This window comes from Pan paniscus, chromosome 10, assembly GCF_029289425.2.
Source record: "Pan paniscus chromosome 10, NHGRI_mPanPan1-v2.0_pri, whole genome shotgun sequence".
NCBI classification, from domain to species: Eukaryota; Metazoa; Chordata; class Mammalia; order Primates; family Hominidae; genus Pan; species Pan paniscus.
In genome coordinates this window covers 86,121,815-86,148,327 of record NC_073259.2, presented here as the reverse complement: position 1 = coordinate 86,148,327, position 26,513 = coordinate 86,121,815, and the positions used below count along the sequence as shown (strand labels likewise).

The following is a 26,513-nucleotide window of genomic DNA, read 5'->3' as shown; positions in this document are numbered from 1 at the left end:
TATATCATATATATATATATATATATAAGCTGCTTCTGTTTATTCAAAATTGGCTGCAGTGCACATTGTTGCTCCTCCTAAGGGTTGTGGCTTTAGGAAAGACTAAGATGAAAGATGCTTCAGGGTTCAGGAGTGGCAAAGGGAGTCCTTATTATCTCTGCATTTTCCAGTTTCTGTAATAATTTTGGATTAAGGGCTTGTGCTATACCTTAATCTAATATTAAGTAATTTGGGGGAAAAAACTGGCAGAAACACTGGAAAAAGAAAGGCGGTAATTCTCACCTGAGTATTCTTCCTAGAGGGGACGGTGATGTTGGAGTAAGAGCTGACAGAGGATGTGGTGTTCAGGTCATCAGTGCTGATGTTATCAAGGGTGTCACTGAGACCACTGCTCACTGAACTGCTGTCATCCCAGCTAAAGGCAAGACATGCAAGACCAGTGAATCAAACACAGGATGCACAATGCAAGTCACCTACATTTCCATGCAACATTCACAATTTATTATTAAGACATTCTTTTAAAAAATATCTTATGAAAACTCACTTATTTCTCATTTTGGGAAAATCATATTTATATGAACTGAGGGTCTACATAAGAATAACCTTATCTGATATTTGGAAAGAATCAGTGTCTAGAGCAGTGTCCAGGTTCGAGAAGAATGTATGTGGAATGAATAAAATCACTGATACAAATACTGCATGGTATCAGGAAAGAATAATATTACAGCTGACATTTTTATCCTTAAAAATTCAACCAGGAATCATAAAGCATGTACAAATTTATTCTTTGTTCTAAAAATCAAAAACTTGTGCTGTAGTCAGGAACCAGAAAATCATTCCTCATTCTTCCTCCTAGCTTAGGAACTACATTCAATCATTCACAGAGTCTTATTGGATGAGTCTCATTATTCTTTGATCACCAAGAATATTGAGATTCATTCAATCATAGCATCTCTCCTGCCATCCCTCACATTTCCATCCATGATAACATACAGTATCCTCTTATCTGGCCTTCATGCTTTTGATCTTTCCCAGTACAACTTTATCTGCTAACATGGAGTCACTGATCAAAAATTCACATCTGGCCATGTCATAACCTTGCTCAACATCCTTCAAAGACTTCTCCTTTCCCAGACTGTGGTTACTAAAATGAAATGCCCGTGCCACACAGTGCACAAGAAAATCCATTTGAAATATAAGAGAAATAGCTAAAATTCTGAATATAGTCATGTATTACATATTGTACTAACTGTATTGTTACATACTGTATTAATAACAGGGACATGTTTTGAGAAATGCATCATTAGGTGATTTTGTTCATTGTGAGAACATCATAGAGTGTACTTATACAAACCTAGATGGTATAACCTAACTATACACCTAAGGTATGTGGTATAGCCTGTTGCTCCTAGGTGTACAGCATGTTACTGTACTGAATACTGCAGGCAACTCTAACACGATGGTAAGCATTTATGTATCAAAACATATCAGAACAATGAAAATGTACAGGAAAAATATGTTATTATAATCTTATTGGACCACAGTAATAGATGTGGTCCTTCAATGACCAAATGACTGAAGTGTCATTCTGTGGCACATGACTACTTATTTATTTTTAATCTAAAGAAGGATAAATTAAATAGGCTGTATTAATATCATGTGGAGGCTAACACAGCACCTTCATTTAGTGAATGCATTAGATTATGCAAAAATAGTGTTGAATAAGCAGCATAAGCTGAAGGAAAATGAGAACTCCACAATGAAAAGGTGGACCACAGTTCTCTCATTTACCAGCTGGTTCTCAGTTTATTGTGATATATAGTCTTTATTAGTAGCATGAGAATAAACTAATACAGTAAATTGGTGCCAGGAGTGGGGCACTGCTGTAAAGATACCCATACCTGTGCTCTCTCAAATTAATCCATGCACACTGAATAAACACATTATATACAGACAAAAGCTAAGTCTCATAAAATGGACACATGGATTTAAAAGGCTCCTGCAAATAATCTGTACATTGATGAGAATATTCATCATGAAAGCACAAACTACAAATGGTGAACTGATACTTTATCTGCTCTTCTATATGTACTTTAAGAGTTACATCATATATGTACTTCAAGAGCTACATCATAAGTCCAAAATAATGATAATGTATTTAGATCACATATGAAGTCAACTAAAATGTAATTATCAGAAATAAAGAAAATTAAATTTATAGAATTATTGTTAAGGCTGATTCCTCTCTAGGTGTGTATTTTGCTTGAAGTTCTAGCTGCTGAGAGCATAATGCATCATAATTATCCATGACATTTATAATTCAGATTATCAAGAACAATTATATTTTTAATAAGAGCAAAATGGTATTTTGCACTACTATAGCACATATCTGTCATTTGTGGTTGCTCAAATCTTTTAAAAAACCTTCCCTACATCTTAATTTGATAATTTCTCATATCATGACTGACATGGTTTGGCTGTGTCCCCAACCAAATCTCCTCTTGAATTGTAGTAGTTCCCATAATCTTCACGTGTCATGGGAGGAACCCGTTGGGAGGTAATGGAATCATGGACATGGTTACCCTCATGCTGTTCTCAAGAGAGTGAGTTCTCATGAGATCTGATGATTTTATAAGGGTTTTTCCCCCGTTTTGCTCATTCTTCTCCCTGCCACCATGTGAAGAAGGATGTGTTTGCTTCCCTTCCACCATGATTCTGTTTCCTGAGGCCTTGCCAGCCATGCTGAACTGTGAGTCAATTAAACCTCTTTTTTCTTTATAAACTACCCAGCCTTGGGTATGTCTTTATTATCAGCATGAGAATAAACGGATATGGTAAATTGGTACCAGGAGTGGGGCACTGCTGTAAAGATACCCAGAAATGTGGCAGTAACTTTGCAACTGGGTAACAGGCAGAAGTTGGAATAGTTTGGAGGCCTCAGAAAAAGATAGGAAGATGTGGGAAAGTTTGAAACTTCCTAGAGACTTGTTGAATGGCTTTGACCAACATGCTGATAATGATATGGACAATGAAATCCAGACTAAGGTGGTCTCAGATGGAGATGAGGAACTTGTTGGGAACTGGAGCAAAGGTGACTCTTGTTATGCTTTAGCAAAGAGACTGGTGGCATTTTGCCCCTGCCCTAGAGATCTGTGGTACTTTGAACTTGAGAGCGATAATTTAGGGTATCTGGTGGAAGACATTTCTAAGCAGCAAAGTGTTCAAGATATGATTTGGGTGCTGTTATAAGCATTCAGTTTTATGTATCCAGAAAGATATGGTTTGGAATTGGAACTTAATTTTAAAAGGGAAGCAGAGCATAAAAGTTTTAAAAATTTGCAACCTGATGATGCCATAGAAAAGAAAAACTCATTTTCTGAGGAGAAATTCAAGCATGCTGCAGAAATTTGCATAAGCAACTATGAGCCAAATCTTAATAAGACAATAGGGAAAATGTCTCCAAGGCATGTCAGACAGTTTTGTGGCAACCCTACTCATCGCAGGCCCAGAAGCCTAGGAGGGAAAATTGGTTTTGTGGGCTGGGTCCAGGGCCCCCCTGCTGTATGCACCATAGGGACTTGGTGCCCTGCAACCCAGCTGCTCCAGCTTTGACTAATAAGGGCAAAGGTACAGCTAAGGCCATGGCTTCAGAAGGTGAAAGCCCCAAGCTTTGCCAGCTTCCATGGGGTGTTGAGCCTACATTTGCAGAGAAGTCAACAATTGAGGTCTGGAAACCTCCGCCTAGATTCCAGAGGATGTAAGGAAATGCTTGGATGTTCAGGCAGAAGTTTGCTGCAGGGGTGGAGCCCTCATGGTGAACCTCTGCTAGGGCAGTGTGGAAGGGAAATGTGGGATCAGAGCCCCCACACAGAGTCCCCACTGGGGTACTGCCTAGTGGATCTGTGAGATGAAGGCCACCATCCTCCAGACCACAGAATGGTAGATCCACCTACAGCTTGCACCCATGTGCCTGGAAAAGCTGCAGGCACTCAACACTAGCTTGTAAAAGCAGCCTGGAGGGGGGCTGTACCCTGCAAAGCCACAGAGGCAGAGCTGCCCAAAGCTGTGGGAGCCCACTTCTTGCATAATCATGACCTAGATGTGAGATATGAAGTCAAAGGAGATAATTTTGAAACTTTAAGGTTTAATAATGGCCCTATTGGATTTTGGACCTCCATGAGGCCTGTAGCCCCTTGGTTTTGGTCAATTCCTCCCATTTGGAATGTGTGTATTTACCCAATGACTGTGACCCTATTTTATCTAGGAAGTAGCTAACTTGCTTTCGAATTTACAGGCTCATAGGCAGGAGGGACTTGCCTTGTCTCAGATTAGACTTTGGACTTGGACTTTTGTGTTAATACTGAAATGTGTTAAGACTTTGGGGGGACTGTTGGAAGGGCATGATTGTATTTGAATTGTGAGAACACGAGATTTGGGAGGGGTCAGAGGTGGAATGAAATGGTGTGGCTGTGTCCCCACCCAAACCTCATCTTGAATTGTAGTTCCCATAAGCCCCATGTGTTGTGGGAGGGACCTGGTGGGAAGTAATTGAGTCATGGGGGCAGTTACTCTAATTGTGTTCTTGTGAGAGTGAGTTCTCATGGGATTTGATAGTTTTATAAGGGGCTTTTCCCCCTTTTACTCATTATCCTTCCTGCTACCATGTGAAGGACATGTGTGCTTCCCCTTCCCCCATGATTATAACTTTCCTTAGGCCTCCCCAGTCATGTTGAACTGTGAGTCAATTAAACCTCTTTCTTTCATAAAATACCCAATTTGAGGTATGTCTTCATTACCAGTTTAAGAACAGACTAATAGAATGACCTTTACCACCCAAAAATAGGATATAAAAATCTCACATTCCCAGACTCTCTTACGAACACCTATAGCATGCAGCACAGGGACTATCTATCATTTATAGGCAAGAGGTCACAAATGAGAAAAACAATCTTCTGGCAAGCAATGTGGCAGAGTCATTTGATTCTTTTCTATTATCTAGCAAATTGTTCAGTTGTTTTCTATCAGCATGGGCAGATATCTGGCCTCAAGTTTCAAGTGTCAGAGGTGTCAGTGGAGGTAGCAGTGAAGCCCTAGTGCTATGATTCGCTAATAGCCTGCAAAAAGGCTGGTTCTAATCATCCCAATAAATGAGAACCTTCCACTATAGTTTAATTCCTTAAATTAGCCAATGTAGATTATTTAGTTTGCAACGTGGAACACCAATAAATACATTTATAAATTTAAAAATATATATTTCTTTACTATATCTTTCTTATATTTGTACATGTTGAACAATGCATACAGTATCTTTTCACAGGAATATATGCATATAAATTATAAAAACACAAATATACACACTTTGATGACCACTGTCTAAAGTAAAGCTCGGCCTCTTTGAAAAGACATATATCAAGAGAATGAGAAGACAACCCACAGACGGAAAAAAATTTTTTCCAAAAGACATATATTTTGGGTGAATAAAGAAACTGAAAACTTGTTTTTTCAATGTGGTTATATAATTGTACATTCTTACCACAAGGAATGAGAATTTCAGTTGCTCCATATCCTTGTCAATACTTGGTATTGTCAGTCTCTGTAAAAGCCTATCTAGTAGTATCTCATTACCATTTTATTTTGTATTTCTCTGATGACTAACGATGTCGAACATTGTTACATGTATTTATTGGAAATTTGAATATATTTTTTGGTGACATGTATGTTCAAATCCTTTGACCACATTTTTATTGGGTTGTCTTAATATTATTGAGTTTTGATAGTTTTTCTAATTTTTTGGATTTTAGTGAATTTTATTTCATTCTATATGGCATTAACATAAACAAGAAGTGGTTCTTATAGTAGTATTGACTTAATGCCTATCCACCTGAGTTAACATTTTCAGTGAATGATACTGGATTAGTATTTTATTATTTTTATTTGTACGCATTTAAATTTTACACATATATAGTGCATAGTGATTTTGTTACACGTATATAATTGCATAGTGATCAAGTATTTAGGTGTTCATCACCTGAGTATAATACATTTTGTTAACTGTAGTCACTGTACTCTGCTATCAAGCATTGAATTTATTTCTTTTAACTATATGTTTACACCTTTTAACTCTCTTCTCTTCACCTTCCCTCCTACCCTCCATTCATCCCTTCCAGTCTCTGTTTCCTACCTACCTTTCCATTCTCCACCTTCATGTAATCAAGTTATTAGCTCCCACATATAAGTGAGAACATGTGATATTTATCTTTTTGTGCCTAGATTATTTCACTTAAGATAATGAACTCCAGTTTCAATCATGTTGCTGCAAATGACAGGATTTCATTCTTTTTAATGGCAGATAGTCTTCCAATTCTATATAACCTATATACAGAAATGGAATATGTATAATGGAATGGAATATAAATATTAGAACATGTAGAAAACATTATATATACACATTATATATACATGTATGTGTGTATACACACACACACACACGCACACACACACAATATATATATATGGCTTTATTTCTGAGCTTTCTATTCCATTCCATTTGTCTAAAAATACCATGCTGTTTTGGCTACTATAGCCTCCAGCTTTGTTCTTTTTTTACATTTTTTTATTTGTACAAATTGATAAAATCCATGTTCAATTTTGTTACATGCATAGATTGCATAGTGATTAAGTCAGGACCAGATTTGTTCTTTATGTTCAGAATTGCTTTGGCTATTTGGGCTCTGTTCTCATTCCATACTAATTTTAGGATTATTCTAATTCTATGAAATATGACACTGGTAATTTGGAAGAAATTGCATTGAATGTGGAAATTGCTTTGGGAAGTATGGTCATTTTAATGATATTAATTCTTTTGAACCATAAACATGGGATGTTTCTCAATTTGTTTGTTTAATCCTTAATTTCTTTCATCAGTGTTTTGTAGTTTTGTGCAGAGATCTTTTACTTCCTTGATTTATTCCCAGGTATTTTAATTTTTTGTAGCTAATTTAAATGGGATCACTTTCTTGATTTCTTTCTTAGCTATTTTATTATTGGGTATTGAAATGCTACTGACTTTTGTATTTTTATTTTGTATCCTGAAACTTTACTAAATTAATTAATCAAATCTAAGAGGTTTTTGCTGGAGTTTTTAGTATTTTCCAGATACAAAACCATATCATCAGCAAAGAGGAACAATGTTACTTGCTCTTTCCAATTTAGATACTTTTTATTTCTTTTGCTTGTCTGATTGTTTTGGCTAGGACTTCTAGTACTATGTGGATAGGAGTGGTGATAGTTTGCATCCTTGTCTTGTTCCAGTTCTTAGAGGAAAGTCTTTAAACTTTGCCCCATTCTGTATGATATTAGCTCTGAGTTTGTCACATATGGCCTTTATTATATTGAGGTATGTTTCTTCTATGCTGAGTTTTAGAGTTTTTTTTCATGAAGAGATGTTGAAATTTATCAAAATTTTTTTCTGCATCTATTGAGATGATCATATATTCATTTGTCTTATATTCTGTGAAGATGCTTATCATGTTTATTGATTTATTTACGTTGAGTCATACTTGTATCCTTGATACAAACCCTCTGGATTGTGGTATATTATTTTTTTGATGTGCTGTTGGATTGCGTTTGCCAGTATTTTGTTAATGATTTTTCCATCTGTGTTCATCACGGTTATTGGCCTGTAGTTTTCTTTTTGTGGTGTCCTTGTCAGGTTTTGGTTTCAAGGTGACGCTGGTCATGTAGAATGAGCCAGAGAGCATTCCTTCCTCTGATTTATTGTAATAGCATCAAGAAGACTGGTATTCTTCTTTGCATGATTGGTAGAATTAGGCTGTGATTCTATTTGGTCCAAGGCTTTAAAAGAGTTGGGAGATGTTTTTTATTACTGATTCAATTTTGCTAATCATTACTGATATGTTCAGGTTTTCTATTTCTTCCTGATGCAACACCTTGGTAGGTTGTAAGTTTCTAGGAATTTATCTATTTCTCTATATTTTCCATTTTTCAGCATATAGTTGTTAATAATAGTCTCTGATGATCCTTTTTATTTCTGTGGCATCTGTTGTAATGTCTCCTTTATCATTTTTGAGTGTGTTTATTTGGATATTCTTTTTCCTTGTTTAGTCTATCTAGTGGTTTATCAATTTTATTTATCTTGTTGAATAACCAAATTTTAGTTTTGTTAATCATTTGTATTTTTTTAGTCTCTATTTGATTTAGTTCTTTTCTGATCTTTATTATTGCGTTTCTTCTGCTGATTTTGGGTTTGATTTGTTCTTGATTTTTTAGTTTCTTCAGGAACTTTGTTAGGTTGCTAATTTTAAAATATTTCTGCAAACAGGGACAATTTGACTTCCTCTTTTCCTAATTGTATATCTAGAAAACCCCATTGTCTCAGCCCAAAATCTCCTTAAGCTGATAAGCAACTTCAGCAAAGTCTCAGGATACAAAAACCATGTACAAAAATCACAAGCATTCTTATACACCAACAACAGACAAACAGAGAGCCAAATCATGAGTGAACTCCCATTCACAATTGCTTCAAAGAGAATAAAATACCTAGGAATCCAACTTACAAGGGATGTGAAGGACCTCTTCAAGGAGAACTACAAACCACTGCTCAAGGAAATAAAAGAGGATACAAACAAATGGAAGAACATTCCATGCGCATGGGTAGGAAGAATCAATATCGTGAAAATGGCCATACTGCCCAAGGTAATTTATAGATTCAATGCCATCCCCATCAAGCTACCAATGACTTTCTTCACAGAATTGGAAAAAACTACTTTAAAGTTCATATGGAACCAAAAAAGAGCCCGCATCGCCAAGTCAATCCTAAGCCAAAAGAACAAAGCTGGAGGCATCACACTACCTGACTTCAAACTATACTACAAGGCTACAGTAACCAAAACAGCATGGTACTGGTACCAAAACAGAGATATAGATCAATGGAACAGAACAGAGCCCTCAGAAATAACGCCACATATCTACAACTATCTGATCTTTGACAAACCTGAGAAAAACAAGCAATGGGGAAAGGATTCCCTATTTAATAAATGGTGCTGGGAAAATTGGCTAGCCATATGTAGAAAGCTGAAACTGGATCCCTTCCTTACACCTTATACAAAAATCAATTCAAGATGGATTAAAGATTTAAACGTTAGACCTAAAACCATAAAAACCCTAGAAGAAAACCTAGGCATTACCATTCAGGACATAGGCATGGGCAAGGACTTCATGTCCAAAACACCAAAAGCAATGGCAACAAAAGCCAAAATTGACAAATGGGATCTAATTAAACTAAAGAGCTTCTGCACAGCAAAAGAAACTACCATCAGAGTGAACAGGCAACCTACAAAATGGGAGAAAATTTTCGCAACCTACTCATCTGACAAAGGGCTAATATCCAGAATCTACAATGAACTCAAACAAATTTACAAGAAAAAAACAAACAACCCCATCAAAAAGTGGGCGAAGGACATGAACAGACACTTCTCAAAAGAAGACATTTATGCAGCCAAAAAACACATGAAAAAATGCTCATCATCACTGGCCATCAGAGAAATGCAAATCAAAACCACAATGAGATACCATCTCACACCAGTTAGAATGGCAATCATTAAAAAGTCAGGAAACTACAGGTGCTGGAGAGGATGTGGAGAAATAGGAACACTTTTACACTGTTGGTGGGACTGTAAACTAGTTCAACCATTGTGGAAGTCAGTGTGGCGATTCCTCAGGGATCTAGAACTAGAAATACCATTTGACCCAGCCATCCCATTACTGGGTATATACCCAATGGACTATAAATCATGCTACTATAAAGACACAGGCACACGTATGTTTATTGCAGCATTATTCACAATAGCAAAGACTTGGAACCAACCCAAATGTCCAACAAGGATAGACTGGATTAAGAAAATGTGGCACATATACACCATGGAGTACTATGCAGCCATAAAAAATGATGAGTTCGTGTCCTTTGTAGGGACATGGATGAAATTGGAAATCATCATTCTCAGTAAACTATCGCAAGAGCAAAAAATCAAACACCACATATTCTCACTCATAGGTGGGAATTGAACAATGAGATCACATGGACACAGGAAGGGGAATATCACACTCTGGGGACTGTGGTGGGGTGGGGGGAGGGGGGAGGGATAGCATTGGGAGATATACCTAATGCTAGATGACGAGTTAGTGGGTGCAGCACACCAGCATGGCACATGTATACATATGTAACTAACCTGCACAATGTGCACATGTACCCTAAAACTTAAAGTATAATAAAAAATAAAATAAAATAAAATAAAATAAAATATTTCTACTTTTTCAGTGTAAGCATTTATTGCTATAAACTTCCCTCTTAGCACTGCTTTTGCTGTATGCCACTGGTTTTGATATGTTGTGTTTCAATCTTTATTTGTTACAAGAATTTTTTGATTTTCAGCTTAATTTCCTTATTGTCCCAGTGATCAACCAGGAACATGTTGTTTAATCTGCATGTATTTGTATAGTTTCCAACGTTATTCTTGGCATTGATTTCTAGCATTATTCAACAGTGGTCTGAGAAGATATGTGATATGATTTCAACTTGTAAAAAATTGCTGAGACATGATTTGTGGCCTAACATATGGTGGTCTATCTTGGACATTGTTTCATGTGCTGATGACACAAATTTCATTTTGCAGTGGTTGGATGGAATGTTTTGTAAATGTCTGTTAGGTCCATTTGGTCTAAAATCTAGTTTAAATCTAAAATTTACTGGTTGATTTTTTGTCTAGATTATCTGTCTAATACTGAAAGTGGAGTGTTGAAGTTCTCCACTATTACTGTATTGCAGTCTATTTCTCTCTTTAGGTCTAATATTTGCTTTGTGGATCTGAGTTCTCTAGTGTTGAATGCATATACATTTAGAGTTGTTATTTCCTATTGCTGGGTTAATCTCATCATTATATAATAACATCCTTTGTCTTTTTTATTTTACTCTTTTTGACTTAAAGTCTGTATGATCTAATTTAAGTATAGCTACTCCTGCTCACTCTTGCTTTCCATTTGTAAGGAATATCTTTTACCATTCTTTTACTTTCAGCCTATGTATGTCTGCCTGGTAAGGTAAGTTTCTTGTAATCAGCATATATTTGGATCATATAGTTTTATCATTCAGGCATTTCATAACGTTTAGGTGGAGAATGTAATTCATTTACATTCAAAGTGATTATTGATATGTGAGGCTTCCTGTTATATTGTTGTTTATTCGTTGTCTTATATATTTTTGTTCCTTTCTTTTTCCCTTATTGTTTGTCATTGTGGTTAGTTAGATTTCTCTGGTGGTAACATTTGATACCTCTCTTTAGTTGCTTACCAGGGAGTTTTATACTTTCATGTATTTTCATGATGATAAATGTCGTCCTTTCACTACCAGTTTCCAGACCTCCCTTGAGCATTTATTGTAGGTCCAGTCTAGTAACAAACTACCTCAGCATTTTCGTGTCTGAGAAACCTTTTATTTCTCCTTCATTTACGAAGGATAATTTTGTGGGCTATAGTATTTAAGGCTGATAGTTTTTTTTTTTCTTTAAGCACTTTGAATATATTGTCCTATTCTTTCTGGCCTGTAAAGTTTCTGCCAGAAATTTGCTGTCAGTCTGATAAGGTTTACTTCATAGGTTATCATACACTTTCTCTTGCTGTTTTTAGAATTTATTCCTTATCTTTGACTTTCAACAGTCTGATTATAATGTGCTGTGTATAAGACCTTTTTGCGTTTTATCGGCCTGGGGACCATTGAGCCTCCTGCATCCCAAATATCTAAAACTCTTGCTAGACTTAGGAAGTTTTAATATATTATTTAATTAAGTGGGTTTTCTAATCTTTTCTTTGTCTTTTCACTCTCAGGGATATCTACAATTCGTATATTTGGTCACTTTAATGTTATCCCAAATGTCAGGAAGGATTTGATTATTCTCTTTTAATTTTGTCTGACTAGATTATTTCAGAAGACCTGTCTTTACCTTCTGAGATTCTTTCTTCTGGTTGAATGTAGGATATTGTTGAAGCTTTATCTGCATATCTGTTGTAACAGTCGCTTCTTCCTATATTTGAATTCGCTTTCATATGGGAAAATTTTTTCCTTTAGATATACCTGTGATGTTGTTTGGATAGGGTACTGTGGCTTTGATTATGGGTGTGTGCAGTAACGTAGTCTCTCTATGATTTCTTTGGCTACAAACAGTGTCAGTGACATTTGTGATTTCCTTGGTAGGTTAGGGTGTGGTTATTAACAGAAGCTGTGATGAAGCTGTGCTGAGGACTGCAGTGTCAGGTGGGCCAGGCTTCAGGCCCTAGTGGTGGCAGAGGTGGGATGACTACATGCCTATCTTTGTTCCCCAGGGTAGTGTACAGTGGTACCTCTGTTGGCAGTTACCAGTGGGCTGATGGTGGCTTGCCTGGATGCTGGTAGCTGCAGCAGTGGGCCAGGTGTGAGGAGTTTCTCTGGCTTCTGGGCAGCTGTCATGATGTGGCTGACAGAAGAGGCAGTAGTGAAGTAACCTACTGGAACCCAGACAGTCCATGCTGGTGTTGGCAGTGACTGCCTTTTGCATTTCCATTTGAATTATAGAAATAGCTTGTCAGCTTCGACAGAACATCTGCTGGTGTTCTGTTCACGATTATATTGAATCTATTGATTAATTTGGGAAATACTGATATTTTAACAATATTGTCTCTCAATCCACAAATGAGTATCTCTTCACATATATTGGTCTTCTTTCATTTATTTCAACAATGGTCTGTAATTCTTGGTATAGGAGATTTCATTTTATAAATTCCTAAATACTTTATTGTTCAATATTTTGATGTTATTGTAAATGGCATATTTAAATTTTCAAATTTCAAATATTTTTTGTTAGTAGATAAATAAAATTGAATTTTGAATCTTGGCTTTGTATGCTATGATCTTGCTAAATTCACTAATAAGTTCTAGATGTTTTATTGATTTTTTTTGGCTTTTCTTTATACATGTTCATGTCAACTATAAAAAAAGGCAATTATACTTTTTCTTTGCTAATCTGTATGCTCTCTACATTTAAATATATTAATGCAACAATAAGATGAAAGCCTTTTATTCATAGCTAACAGATATTTTTTCCTCTATGATAATATTATACTAATATTTAAGTCTAGGAAAAATAACTTCAGAAAAAGCATTATAAAGGAAACAGAAGAAACAATAGAAACCTGGATTAGATTATTAAGTAAATATTTGTTAGAAATTTTGAATATCATAAAATATAAAATTAGGATTTATATCATATGCCAAATTCAATTCCAATGACTTCAGAATGAGTAAAAGAAGAGAACTATTTCATCAAATATATATTTTGGTTCTCAGGACAAGAATTTTCAAATCACAAAGCAATAAAAAAGATAAAGATACCAACTTGATGAAGAAATCTTTTGTTTTTTTTACATTTTGCAAACATTATCTGAAAGAAAAAAGATAAAATGCAGAAAAAGTTTGCTAAAATGTGATAGAAAATCCTTAAAATTCTTACTAACTGAACCTGAAACAAACCAGTAAGAATAATACCAACTTGTCCATAGAAAAATAGACAAATAATTTTATTGGAAAATTCACTAAGAAAAGTTTCAAATATCCCAAGCATATAACGAAACTGAGCTTCATTAATAATAAACAAGTAATACAGACAGAGTCCTTCCTGGTGACTAGATACCATTCTAAGCATTTTCTATAGTAATTCAGTTAATTCTCACAGGAACCTAATATGATTGGTACAATTATCCTCACTTTATAGATTAGGAGACTAAGGCATCAAGAGATTAAATAGCTCACCTAAATTTTCACATACAGTAAATAATGAAGATGGATTTCGAACCAAATATCTCTGGCTGTACAGTACAGTCATTCAACCACAATAATAAAATGCTAATAATGATATAACATTTCTGTCCCATCAAATTAGCAAAAAATATTTTATGTATTATCATTAATGTTGTCAGTTGGTATAAGAAAGACGCATTTATCCCATACTGTCATAAATGTATATTGGTAAAAAATTTGAGATTATTTGGCAATATGTATCAAATATTTTAAAATTATTTGAATGTTTGACCTAGTGATACCATTTCTAGGAATCTATCCTAAACAAACACTCAGCATTGTGAACAAAAACTCATTTAGAAAGATATTTATCCCAGCATACATTTTTTCTTAACAATTAAAAAGATTGAGCCATTGATACATGAAATGACATAGATTAATTTCAAGCGCATTAAGTTAAAGATGCCAGATTCAAAAGGCCACATAAGGTATGGTTTTATTTATGCAACATTTAAGAAAAGGAAAAACACTATAGAGATTTAGAACAGATCAGTGATCAGGAAGACTGTGGTAGCAGTTGCATGGCTTGATGCATATGTCAAAATTCAGAACTGAACAATAATAAAACAAATTTTACATGATATTAAGTAATTAAAAATGTAGCTAGCGAAACTGCTGGAAGATTATTGTTTGGATACACATAGGTTAATTAATGATTCCAAGAAGGAAATAATTGTTGAGGCATGCCTTTTAGTTTTTAGATTTTTAATGTTCAGTAACTCGATGGGGCCAATCTTAGTTAATTTGTAGTTCTGGATTCACTCCTGGATTCACAGTTAGAGGCAGGCTTGTTTGAAAACAAATGTGTTATACATTCAAGGACTTTTGCCTTTTGCCTGCTTTTTATGATGAGGGATTCTGAAATATTAACTAAACAATTATTAAAATGAAATTCTGAAGATTTAAAATTGATTTGAGGAAAATGCCATTTGTAGGTAATTTTTCAGCACACACCTCTTTTTTGATGTAATAGCACTTCACATGGCAGGTATTCGAGTCATGCTCTTTGATATTTCATGTTACTGGGGCTCAACAGTCCTACTTAGACATGTACATGTAAAACAGATATTTTGTTTACATAAACAACCAACTCTTATACTTCAGGCATTTAATAGTAACCTCAATCTCAATCAGCTAGGCTATTCAAATTTTCCATTAATCGAAGAAACATGCTTACTACTGAATCTTCTAGATGTATTCTGCTCTCTAATTCAACTACAATCATAAGAATACTGTTTACTAAGGTGATATTATTTTTGATTTCCATAAAAACACCTTCTCACTTCTAACCTTTTAATGATGTATTTTTTTGTTTGTGTTATTAAAAGCAAAAGTATAAGAAATCCATGTGATATAGTTTGGCTCTGTGTCCCTACCCAAATCTCATCTTGAATTGTATTCCCATAATTCCCATGTGTTGTGGGAGGCACCTGGTTGGAGATCATTTGAATCATGGGGGTGGTATCACCCATACTGTCCTAGTGGTAGTGAATAAGTCTTACAAGGTCTGATGGTTTTATCAGGGATTTCTGCGTTTGCATCTTCCTCATTTTCTCTTGCTGCCATCATGTAAGAAATGCCTTTTGCCTCCTGCCATGATTGTGAAGCCTCCCTAGCCATGTGGAACTGTAAGTCCAATTAAAACTTTTTTTCTTTCCAGTCTTGGGTATGTCTTTATCAACAGTGTGAAAACGGACTAACAAAGTAAGTTGGTACCAGTAGAGCGGGGCATTGCTGAAAAGATATCCAAAAATGTGGAAGTAACTTCGGGACTGTGTATCAGGCAGAGGCTGGAACAATTTGGAGGGCTCAGAAGAAGACAGGAAAATGTGGGAAAGTTTGGAGTAGAGACTTGTTGAATGGCTTTGACAAAAATTTTTATAGTGATATAAACAATAAGGACCAGGCTGAGGTTGTCTCGGATGGAGATGAGGAACTTGCTGAGAACTGGAGCAAAGGCGACTCTTGTTATGTTTTAGCAAAGAGACTGGTGGCATTTTGCCCCTGCCCTAGAGATTTGTGGAACTCTGAACTTGAGAGGGATGATTTAGGGTATCTGGCAGAAGAAATTTCTAAGCAGCAAAGCATTCAAGAGGTGACGGGTGTTGTTAGAGCATCGCATTTTAAAAGGGAAACAGCATAAAAGTTCAGAAAATTTGCAGCCTGACAATGCAGTAGAAAAGAAAAACCCATTTTTTGAGGAGAAATTCAGCTGGCTGCAGAAATCTGCATAAGTAACAAGGAGCCAGTGTTAATCCCCAAGACAATGGGGAAAATGTCTCCAGGGCATGTCATAGGTCTTCATGGCAGCCCCGCCCTTCATTGATCCAGAAGCCTAGGAGGAAACAATGATTTTGAGGGCTGGGCCCAGGGTGCCCATACTGTGTGCAGCCTAGGGACTTGGTGCCCTGTGTCCCAGTCACTCCAGCCATTGCTAAAAGGGGCCAAGGTATAGCTCAGCCTGTGGTTTCAGAGGGTGCAAGCCCCAAACCTTGGCAGCTTCCACGTGGTAGAGAGCCTGCAGGTGCACGGAAATTAAGAATCGAGGTTTGGGAACCTCCACCTAGATTTCAGATGTATGGAAATGCCTGGATGCCCAGGAAAGAGTTTTCTGCAGGGGCATGGCCCTCATGAAGAATCTCTGCTAGGGCAGTGCAGGAGGGAAATCTGGGGTCAGAGCCCCCACAGAGTCTCTACTGGAGCACGGCCTAGTGGAGCTATGAGAAGAGGGCCATCATCCTCCAAACCCCAGAATGGTAGATCCACCAACAGCTTGCACCTTGTTCCTGGGAAAGCCACAGACACTCAATGCCAGACTGTGAAAGCAGCTGGGAGGGGTGCTATATCCTGCAAAGCCACAGGGGCAGAGCTGCCAAAGATTATGGGAACCTATCTCTTGCATCAGCATGTCCTGGATGTGAGACACGGAGTCAAAAGAGATCATTTTGGAGCTTTAAAATTTGACTGCCCAGATGGATTTCGGAATTGCATGCCCTGTAACCCATTAATTTTGGCCAATTTCTCCCATTTGAAACAGCTGTGTTTACCCAATACCTGTACTCCCATTGTATCTAGGAAGTAACTAGCTTGCTTGTGATTTTACAGGCTCATAGTGGAAGGGACTTTCCTTGTCTCAGATGAGACTATGGACTAACCTTAGATATTCATGAGACCATTTCGTGAAAACTTCTGGGTATGTTTCTTGTTTTCAGAGGAAAACTAGGTAACACTTAACAAAATCAAGGCACCACTTTTAAAACATCCTATCACATTTCAGTATAACTTTTTCCCACATTTTTATGGTAATTTAAATAATACCAAGAAAGAGATATACTTTTTAAATATTATATAAAATATTTTCATGTTCTTAGGCACAATAATCTTTGCAATAATAATTTAAAATACCAAGAATTAACTGTTAGGCTTTGGGTTTTAGTATTAAAATGTTAAGTCAATTATTTTCTCCTGAAAGCTAAATGAGCACAAAACCACTTAGCCCTACATCATACCTCTTATATCAGCAAACACAGTGCACTACCTGTCAAGTTTGAGCATTGCAACCGCTGAAGTGTAAATTCTGTATTACTTCAGGGTCATTGATAGAAAGCAATAAAACGTATTTCAAGAAAGATTTATTCAGCACTTCCTGGGAAAATGTTTTATCACCATGAAGAAAAGCACAAGTCATTAAAAGAGGTTTTAAATGAGAAAAACCTAAGTCTATATAAACACTGATACACTAAAATGATTTTATGTTAAATACCTTACTCTCGACCTATAAAATGTATATGTAATGATTTTTATAGCAGTTTAAAAAAGATTCCTTTTACTTTCTAAGGTATGTCATCCTGCCACTGCTCACTTACTGTGCAACCTTGTGGAGCTTGAATAACTGGTTTAGAATCCAGTTGAAATGTCATTCCCTTTATGAATCTTTCCATGATTTTCAAGGACACTTTACCTCTTCCACATCTGTGTTTACTTCTAGTGTGCTTTCATTCTGTAATTTATGTACATTCTGAGTTGTTTCACTCTGCGGTTTATGGTGGGGGAAGCAGATTGTCTTTCAGAGTCTCACTGCCCAAGATTGGCATTTGGCTAAATGCAGTGCCTCAGTGTTTGTGGAATAAATCAATAACGAATCCAATCTTACATAGTCACAAACTATAGTCATTACCTGTGATTCATTCACTCATTCTAACACTCCGAATTGCAAATTATTACAAATTGTGGCAAAAACCAAGGGAATGAAGTGAGAAGAAAACTCCAGAGAAGGACTAGAAGATTTGGGTGAATAAATAACTGCTTCTTTGAGGAGATAATTTTAGATAGCCATTATCAGGCAAATGAAGACTAAACATTACAGGAAAGAGCAATAAAGACAAATAAGAAATATTTGTAAATATTGTCAAAAAGTGTATTTCACATTTATTGTAAAAATAAGTGTAAAAACCTGGAAGTAACAAAAATCAAGAAACCAGTGGTACAAGTACAGTAGGCAAAAGGAAATACATAGTTCTGAGTCTGAAAAGGTGAGCAGGGAAGCCCTTAAAGGATTTTATATACAGTGCTAAGAAATTAGAGTATCTTAGAAGTGCAATAGAAAATCAAATAGTATTGAGCAGTAAAATGACATAAGCAGATATATGTTTTAAAAACATTTTAGTGCTACAAATATATTAAAGGTAGAGCGCAAGTAGGGAACTTAATGAAGTATTGTGACACTCTTCAGTTTTTGATGGGGAGTTACAAGTAAATCAAAAGAAGGGAGTTTCAAGATATATTTTGTGGTAAAAATGATAGGATTTGCTGTTGATTGGAAAGTGATGAAAGAAAAAAAGGCTCTAGGTCTCTTGCATGGTCTCCTACAATATAGGCATAAAACAATTTTGGGGAAAGTGTGGGGGAAAAAATCCATCAAGAGGACTCAAAGAATAATTTTAAGCTCATCTTCTGTTTGTACTTAGTACCATTATTTTCATATATCAAGGGAAGTCTACAATAGGCTACTATATCATAGCCTAAGACTTTATAGCCTATAGCCTATAAACTTCTTGATAACCTAGAAATTCATATAAACATAAGGTTAAAGTCTTTCCATTCTTATTGTTTTTAGTATGCACTTAATGCTCTGATTTTATCCATGAAATATTCATAGAGACTAACATTAATACCATGTGGGTTTTGAGTAAAGAGAACAACCAATAAACTTTATACACTGACCTTTTTATTTGCTTTTATTTTCTCTAGAATATAAATAATGAAGATTTACAGCTATTCTGTCGTGGAATCAGAAAGGGCTAGGTAAACAAAAAATGGAAAGCTCTTGTTCTTTATACAAGGAAGCCCTAGGTAGACTTAGTTAAACGTAATAAGTGATATTAGTTTAAAAGGGATTTATGCAGTCAGGCACAAGTTTATGTTTTAATGATATCTGAAGGAGAGTAGAAACATCTATTTTTTTTAAATGGGCTGAAATCACAAAGGAGATAAAGTAATTTTATTACAAATTCTTTTGTTTAAACACATTACTTGAATAATCCTCATGATGGTTGGTTTTGGTAGTTTAATTCAATGCTCATTTTAAAGATGCTGTTATATAGTTGAAATAGGTACAAGTTGATTTAAAAGTCTTCTATTTGTGATAAGTTTAGAGTATAACATATGACACACATGAAAGTTAACTCCAGGATTCATTGAAGACCATTTGGTATCTTTTTCCATCTTATATAAATTTAAAAACCAATATATGCTCACTGTGGAAGACTGGGCAGTGCAGAAATACATAAAAGGAACAAAGTAAATCATCTGTATTCCCACCCAGAAGTAACCACCATTAGCATTTTGATGATTTCTGTCAAGTCATTTTTAGGAAGTAGTATATACACACATAAAAATTTACCTAGTTAACACTCTGCTGATTATAGTATATGTACATTATTCATTCACTTTATATTACCTTATAATTATTTTAATGCTCTTAAATTATTTTCTAATTCATTATTTATGATAATGATATAATTATATCATATGGACTATTATATATTTAACAACTTATATTTTAAGATGCATAAAGCATTTTACAATTTTCTAACTATTGTAAGTAACACTGCAGTGAATAACTTTGTACATATATATTGAGATTATGTTTAGAATTATTGTCTTAGGATAAATATACAAAAAGAGAATTACTGACTCACAGGTTTTGGACATTTGAAACACTGCAGATGCAACTTAATAACTGAAGAAACAACATCACTTCAATTCCTGCCACCCATACGACAGTGCCAATATTATAAAAAAAAAAAAACCCTGGATACTTTCAGGCATTGTGGTTTCCTTTAGTAATTCAAAAATTTTAACATGTAAAAATAGTTACTAATTATATTAATAGTTTTCAGTTACATTTGTCAAATTGTGAGACTGAGTTTTTCTATAACTTACTTAGCTAATTTTATTTCCAGACATTGTCAATGTCCTTTGTGTATTTTTGCAATGGAGTTTAAATAATCCATTTGTATTACATTTTTAAATGCTAAAAAAAAACAGTTTCAAATATTTCCCAAATCTGTTTCTTTGTTTTTCCTTTTAATTAACGATATTTTTATGTATAGGATTCAAAAATGTTTCAGTCAACTCTATAAATCTTTCTTATTTTCTTCTGCAATATTTTCTCCCAGAAAATTTTATGATATAATTTGATTTCTCCTCCTCTTCCTTCTTTTATATTCCATTTTTATGGTAAGGTTTGAAAGGTGAGAATCCCTTTTTAGACAACTATTTCTTTTCTATTTATTATTGTGGTTTACTTATCAAGTCTTAATATATGACATGTGAGCATTTTTAGAGATTATGAAATGTTTTCCACTGGCTTATTTGTTGATGTTTTATAGTAATATCATGATGTTTTAAATACTACAGTGTGTGGAGAGGTTATTTTTAAAGACAGACTACAACTTAAAATGTGTACCTTTAACAAGAAATTCAAGCCTTTTTAAAACATTTTTATATTTAAATTTTTAATTTTTAAAAAACAAAATTACAAAACTTAGCTGTTTTTCTAAAGAATCATTACCATGAATAGTTTTATTCATGTATTAGTGCATCAAACATTTATTTAGTGACATTATTAAGGCAGAATGAGAAGATAGAAATCAGTAAGATGCTACAGAGACAAAACTTTTACCTTAACTTAGAAAATGTGTAATCTTCACTTTTGAGAATGTACAGGCTGTTTTTTGGATATCTGAGAATTTAGTTATAGGCGTTCTGCTTAATAAATAGCAATCACAGCTATTAAGTCTGAGCTAAATTGTCTCTCCTTTTAAAAACCTTCTTTCTCCCTTGAAATATCTTTGGCATTAGCTTTCTCTTTCAGAGGAATAGAAGTTCCCAAATTACTATAATTTCAAGGTTAAGTGAAAAGGGAAACGTTACGTAAAAATAAAAAAGCTGAGCTAAAGCTCAACAACTTAGTTACAGAGCTAACTGTGAACAAGGTTGAAAACAGTAATCTGTTCTGTTTTATCTTACTTGAAACAGCTACATTAAAGTATTAATTCAATAAAATATTTATTATATTTAAAAAGAAAATATTATTAAAAACAAAATTACAAAAGTATTAACTATGAAGAAATTGATTTTTGCTTTGGGATATACAAAATGTATTATAATAAAAACATTCCAGATTCTTCCATTTTAAAACATTCAGAACATTGCCTTGGTGAGGAACATTGCTTTAAAAAGGCACTTCAGTAAGTGAATATCTCTAGATGGGGGTGAAAGATAGTTCAGAATTAGAGAGATGTTTGCCAAGAGATTCACATCCCAGCACTGAAGAACAACAGATGGCAGCAGTAACATTGAAAACTTGCCGCAGATCCTGTCTGGCATGCTTTCAAAATGGCCATTTATATTTTCTAGCACAAACAGCCAACTGCTGTCTCCTTATATTGCAAGCATGGATATAGAAGAGAAGACAAAATACAAGAAAGACACTTGAATCCTCTTAACAGAGGAAAGGGATTCAACTTGAAAAGGGAAGTGTGCTGGTGATATGACCTTGCCTGACCAGATGTCTTAATTTTCTAGGATTTTCCAGGCAGTCTCCTCATTGCTGATGACCTAACCTATCTCCAGGTCTAAAACATTGCCAGCTGCTCTCAGGCTACTACCTTACTTCCCACACACTGGTCTCTGTTTCTGAGCTTTGTTTAGTAACATCCATCTGAATTTTGCTTCCTCCCTAAAGAGGATTTTAGTCCACAGATTGTTGTTGCTAACCTGGACCATCTCTCACCTCAGGTGGGCAAACTAGAGTGAGTGCATGCACAGAAAGGGTCAGGACAAAGCAGAAGCAAGGCAGAGAGGGGTCACTGAGTCTTAGCACAGACAGGAGATAGAGGAGTTACAGTAACTGGAAAGGCTCAGAACCTCAACAGAATGGATATGGTACCCAGTAACAACGAAAGAACTTCATATGGTTTGGCGGTATCCCCACCCAAATCTCATCTTGAATTGTAGCTCTCATAATCCCCATGTGTTGTGGGAGGGTCCCAGTGGCAGGTAATTGAATTGAGGGGGCGGGTTTTCCCGTCTGTTGTTCTTGTAATAGTGAATAAGTCTCACAAGATCTGATGGTTTTATGGAAAGCAGTTCCCCTGCACATGCTCTCTTGTCTGCAGCCATGTAAGATGTGACTTTGCTCCTTATTAGTCTTTCGCCATGATTGTGAGGCCTCCCCAGCCATGTGGAACTGTGAGTCAATTAAACCTCTTTCCTTCATAAATTACTCAGTCTCAGATATGTCTTTATTAGCAGCCTGAGAACAGACTAATACAGGTCTGATAAATTGGGCAGCCCTTCATCTCAAACAGAGAGCTTTTATATCACTAGAGGAGAAATAAATTTCCCAGGATTTGGTGAGAACAAACAGAGGGGCCTGCCAGAATGAATGATATAAAGCCTTGGAGAGAAGTAGCTCCTGCTCAAGCAGTTTGTAGCATAGGTTATGATATTCTTCACTGTTCCTCTCCAGAGAAGAGAACTAGATTTTATTTATAGGGGAAGCCATATAATTGGTTGGGACGTATCCTATGAGGTGTTGATTCATCAGCTTGATCTTAGGACTTGATCCCTTTTATTTGCCAAATAGTGAATCTAATACTACTCTGTCTTACCTTCAGGGATATGAAGTACTGAATACTCTTCTTGGGCTAATATGAGTCAAAATAATAGGATCAGGAAATGAAATTTATCTGTAGGATTTATACAAAAGCCACCTCATTTCCTATATACCATATAGGTCACTTCCAGATCTGCCACTAGCCTATGTAGCAAGTGCCTTTATACAGTTCCATGAAGCATAGCTTAGCATGCAGAGTGTCATCTGGATTTCAGCTAGACAGTCACTCTATTGTGCAAACATGGGTGGGATTCAACCTGTACAACTATATGATTCATTCTGAGTACTATCATGGAAACACCTACCCAAGACAAAAACCTAGATTGCTCCATCATGCATAACCTCAACCTCTATCCAACTGGCCACCAAGCTCAACTGGATCTTTATTTCCTCCATCTGCATGTCTTCAGCTGTGTTGCCATTGTCTTCACAAAACACCTCACCATTTCCCAGTAGAGTATTGCTGTACTCTGCTAACTGGTATCTCTTCCTCTAGCCTGGATTTGCAATGCACCCTCAAAGAGCAGGAATAAATTCTGTAAACTTTAGCATGGTACAAACACTCTTCAAAGTCTGATCTTTGCCTAAGGTTTAGCCTCGTTTCCCATTGTTTACCTACGTATAGTCATATTGAGCCACGCTGTACTTCTTCAAGTGTTCTCTTTCTTGTTAAACATGTACAAATATGTTTGCACTTTAATTGTGTTTATATTCATATTCTTTCTCTTTTTCTCTCTCTTGCTCTCTCTTCAAGAGTTGAGTTTGAATTGATTGAGGACATTTTTAGAAGTCAATTTCAGAAATTAGTTATCTCATTATGGTGCCTACATAAATTGTAAGACATTGTGGTACAGAGGTTTTATGCACTGTGCTGTGGTAGTATACTGACAAAGTAAATGCATTACATGAAACATAACAAATATGCTATCAAGTCGTATATACATATGTATATACATATATGTATATGTATATATGACTTGATATGTATATACATAGGTATATACATACTTATGTATATACATAGGTATGTGTATATATATATGTGTATATATATATATGTAAAATTTGATATGGAGTCTCTGTTACCAGACTGGAGTGCACTGGCATGATCTCGGCTCACTGCAACCTTTGCCTCCTGGGTTCAAGCGATTCTCCTGCCTCAGCCTCCCAAGTAGCTGGGACTACAGGCACGTGCCACCACACCTAGCTAATTTTTGTATTTTTAGTAGAGACGGGGTTTCACCATGTTGGCCAGGATGGTCTCAATCTCTTGACCTCATGATCCACCTGCCTCGGTCACCCAAAGTGCTGGGATTACAGGCATGAGCCACCACGCCTGGCCAAGCCAAGAAATATTTTTAATATTTTTGATGTACAAGGAACTAATGTTAGATATTATTTGTTTTGGATTTATAACCCGGTAATTAAAAATATCTTCACCGTTTCCTCAATGTTCATCATATTCCTTAGTATTTTAAAGAATAACTAAAGTAAATAAAATAGTACATATTTATAATTGTATATTTACAAAGTCATAATTAGGTTAAATGCTTTAGGAAATTCTTGGTTGATATGACAGTCTTAACATCTTCAAAGTTTAAATACACAATTTGCAATCATCTTAGTAATTTCTTGCATTTTACAAAGTACAATTTTTTGGCTTGGGAAATTACTTTCCTCTCATTAAAATGTTACACCATTATATCCATTGACTTATTTCAGTTAAAAATAAACAGTCCACTGTTTAACAACCTGGACATAGGTTAAATCTCAGGCATTTGAAATAAATATTTTCTAGGTGTCTTTTGGTATAAAAGACAAGCTGATTTCAACTGGCTCAAGATTTCACAAGCCATTTTTGTTACAGTGCTTTCAGTTAAACTCTTAAATCAATAGACATATAGCATAAATATCTAATCCTCGGATTGTATTCAAAATTGATATGTTAGAAATTCTCCTTAAAAAGCAAAATAGGTCAGACACGGTGGTGCATGCCTGTAATCCCAGCACTTTGGGAAGCTAAAGTGGGACGATTGCTTGAGGCCAGAAGTTTGAGACCAGCCTGGGCCACATGGCGAGACTTCATCTCTAAAAAAATTAAAAATGTAGCCAGATGTGATGGTGTGTGCCTATAGTACCAGATGCTGGAGAAGACTGTTTGAGCCCAAGTGTTTGAGGCTGCACTGAACTATGATTGTACCACTGTACTCTAGTATTCCAGCTTGGGTGACAAAGTGAGGCCCTATCTCTAAAAAAGAAAAAAAAGTAAATAAAACTATTATTTTTAAGTCTTGTCTCTGTAAACAACAGTCCTTTGGGATCAATATGTTTTCTAAATTTAAAATTAAAGATGATTTGGGGTAAGAAACAATTTTACTTGGTAAATAAGTTTGTATAATTCATTTTTATTTTTTTCTAATAGTTTGATTTTCTACTTAATACTGTACTTTTTTTTTCCCCCAGAGTGTCTTTGTCTTGGCAAACTAAAACAGAGGGTTTATAGTCTCTATTCCCTATAGCTTTTCCAGTGCTGTACAGATCTTTACACCATAGTGTTATGTGTTTTATTTCCAAAAACAATATCTGGACTTACTTCCATTACAATGTCATGTCCTATGAGATTGAAGGGCACTTTGGATTTCCTAACCAGAGGTCGAAATGTTCCCTCTGTTCTTGTACTCCATAATTGATTTATTTAGTACCTACTATATTTCTGGCTCTGTACTAATTGCTGATTACAGAAAGGTAAGTAAAAATTAGCTTTTGTCCTCAGTGAACATATGAAATGTAGAAAAAGATAGATGAGTAATTATCTGTAACTGAGATTCTTAATTTTAGCCCATTTATAACAAATAAATAAAAGTGCATTATGTAAAACCTACACCTGAATTTGCTTGCTTACAGTAAAGACTGTCACAAATTTTGTCACAGAAACTTGAAAATGTTAATGATTCATATTCATTGTATATTGTTAACTCATTCTTCTTTTATTCATTCATACTTCAGGAATTTGCTAGGTGCATACAGGTCTTATAAAGATGAACAGAGCAAAATCTGTACACCAGGATTTGACCAAATGAAAATTATTGCAAGAAGTAGACATGGTTTGGCGTGTTTCCCCAGAGGATTTAAACAACCAACCAGCTAATACCTAATATATGAAAGCCAAGTACATACATTGTTCTGTGCTCTGCAGCAGGGAGAAACAAAGTCTATATTTCCTAACCTAAAATAGCCTTAAAATTTGACTGAAGACCCAAGCGAATATGGATGAAACACTTTAGAAAATAATTAACATGGCCGGGCGCGGTGGCTCACGCCTGTAATCCCAGCACTTTGGGAGGCCAAGGCCGGCAGATCACAAGGTCAGGAGATCGAGACCATCCTGGCTAACACAGTGAAACCCCAGTCTCTACTAAAAACACA

General features: G+C 35.5%; 1 protein-coding gene across 15 annotated transcripts in view; it reads right to left on the bottom strand.

Moving 5' to 3' along the window:
• Window positions 1-26,513, bottom strand: part of NAV3 (neuron navigator 3) — an 892,922-nt gene that overhangs the window by 96,372 nt on the left and 770,037 nt on the right. For all 15 annotated transcript variants that reach the window (XM_008958338.6, XM_063593553.1, XM_063593552.1 and 12 more), the window contains one exon: window positions 283-415. In XM_008958338.6, the coding sequence (XP_008956586.1) occupies window positions 283-415 (133 nt within the window). The remainder of the gene's footprint in view (window positions 1-282; window positions 416-26,513) is intronic.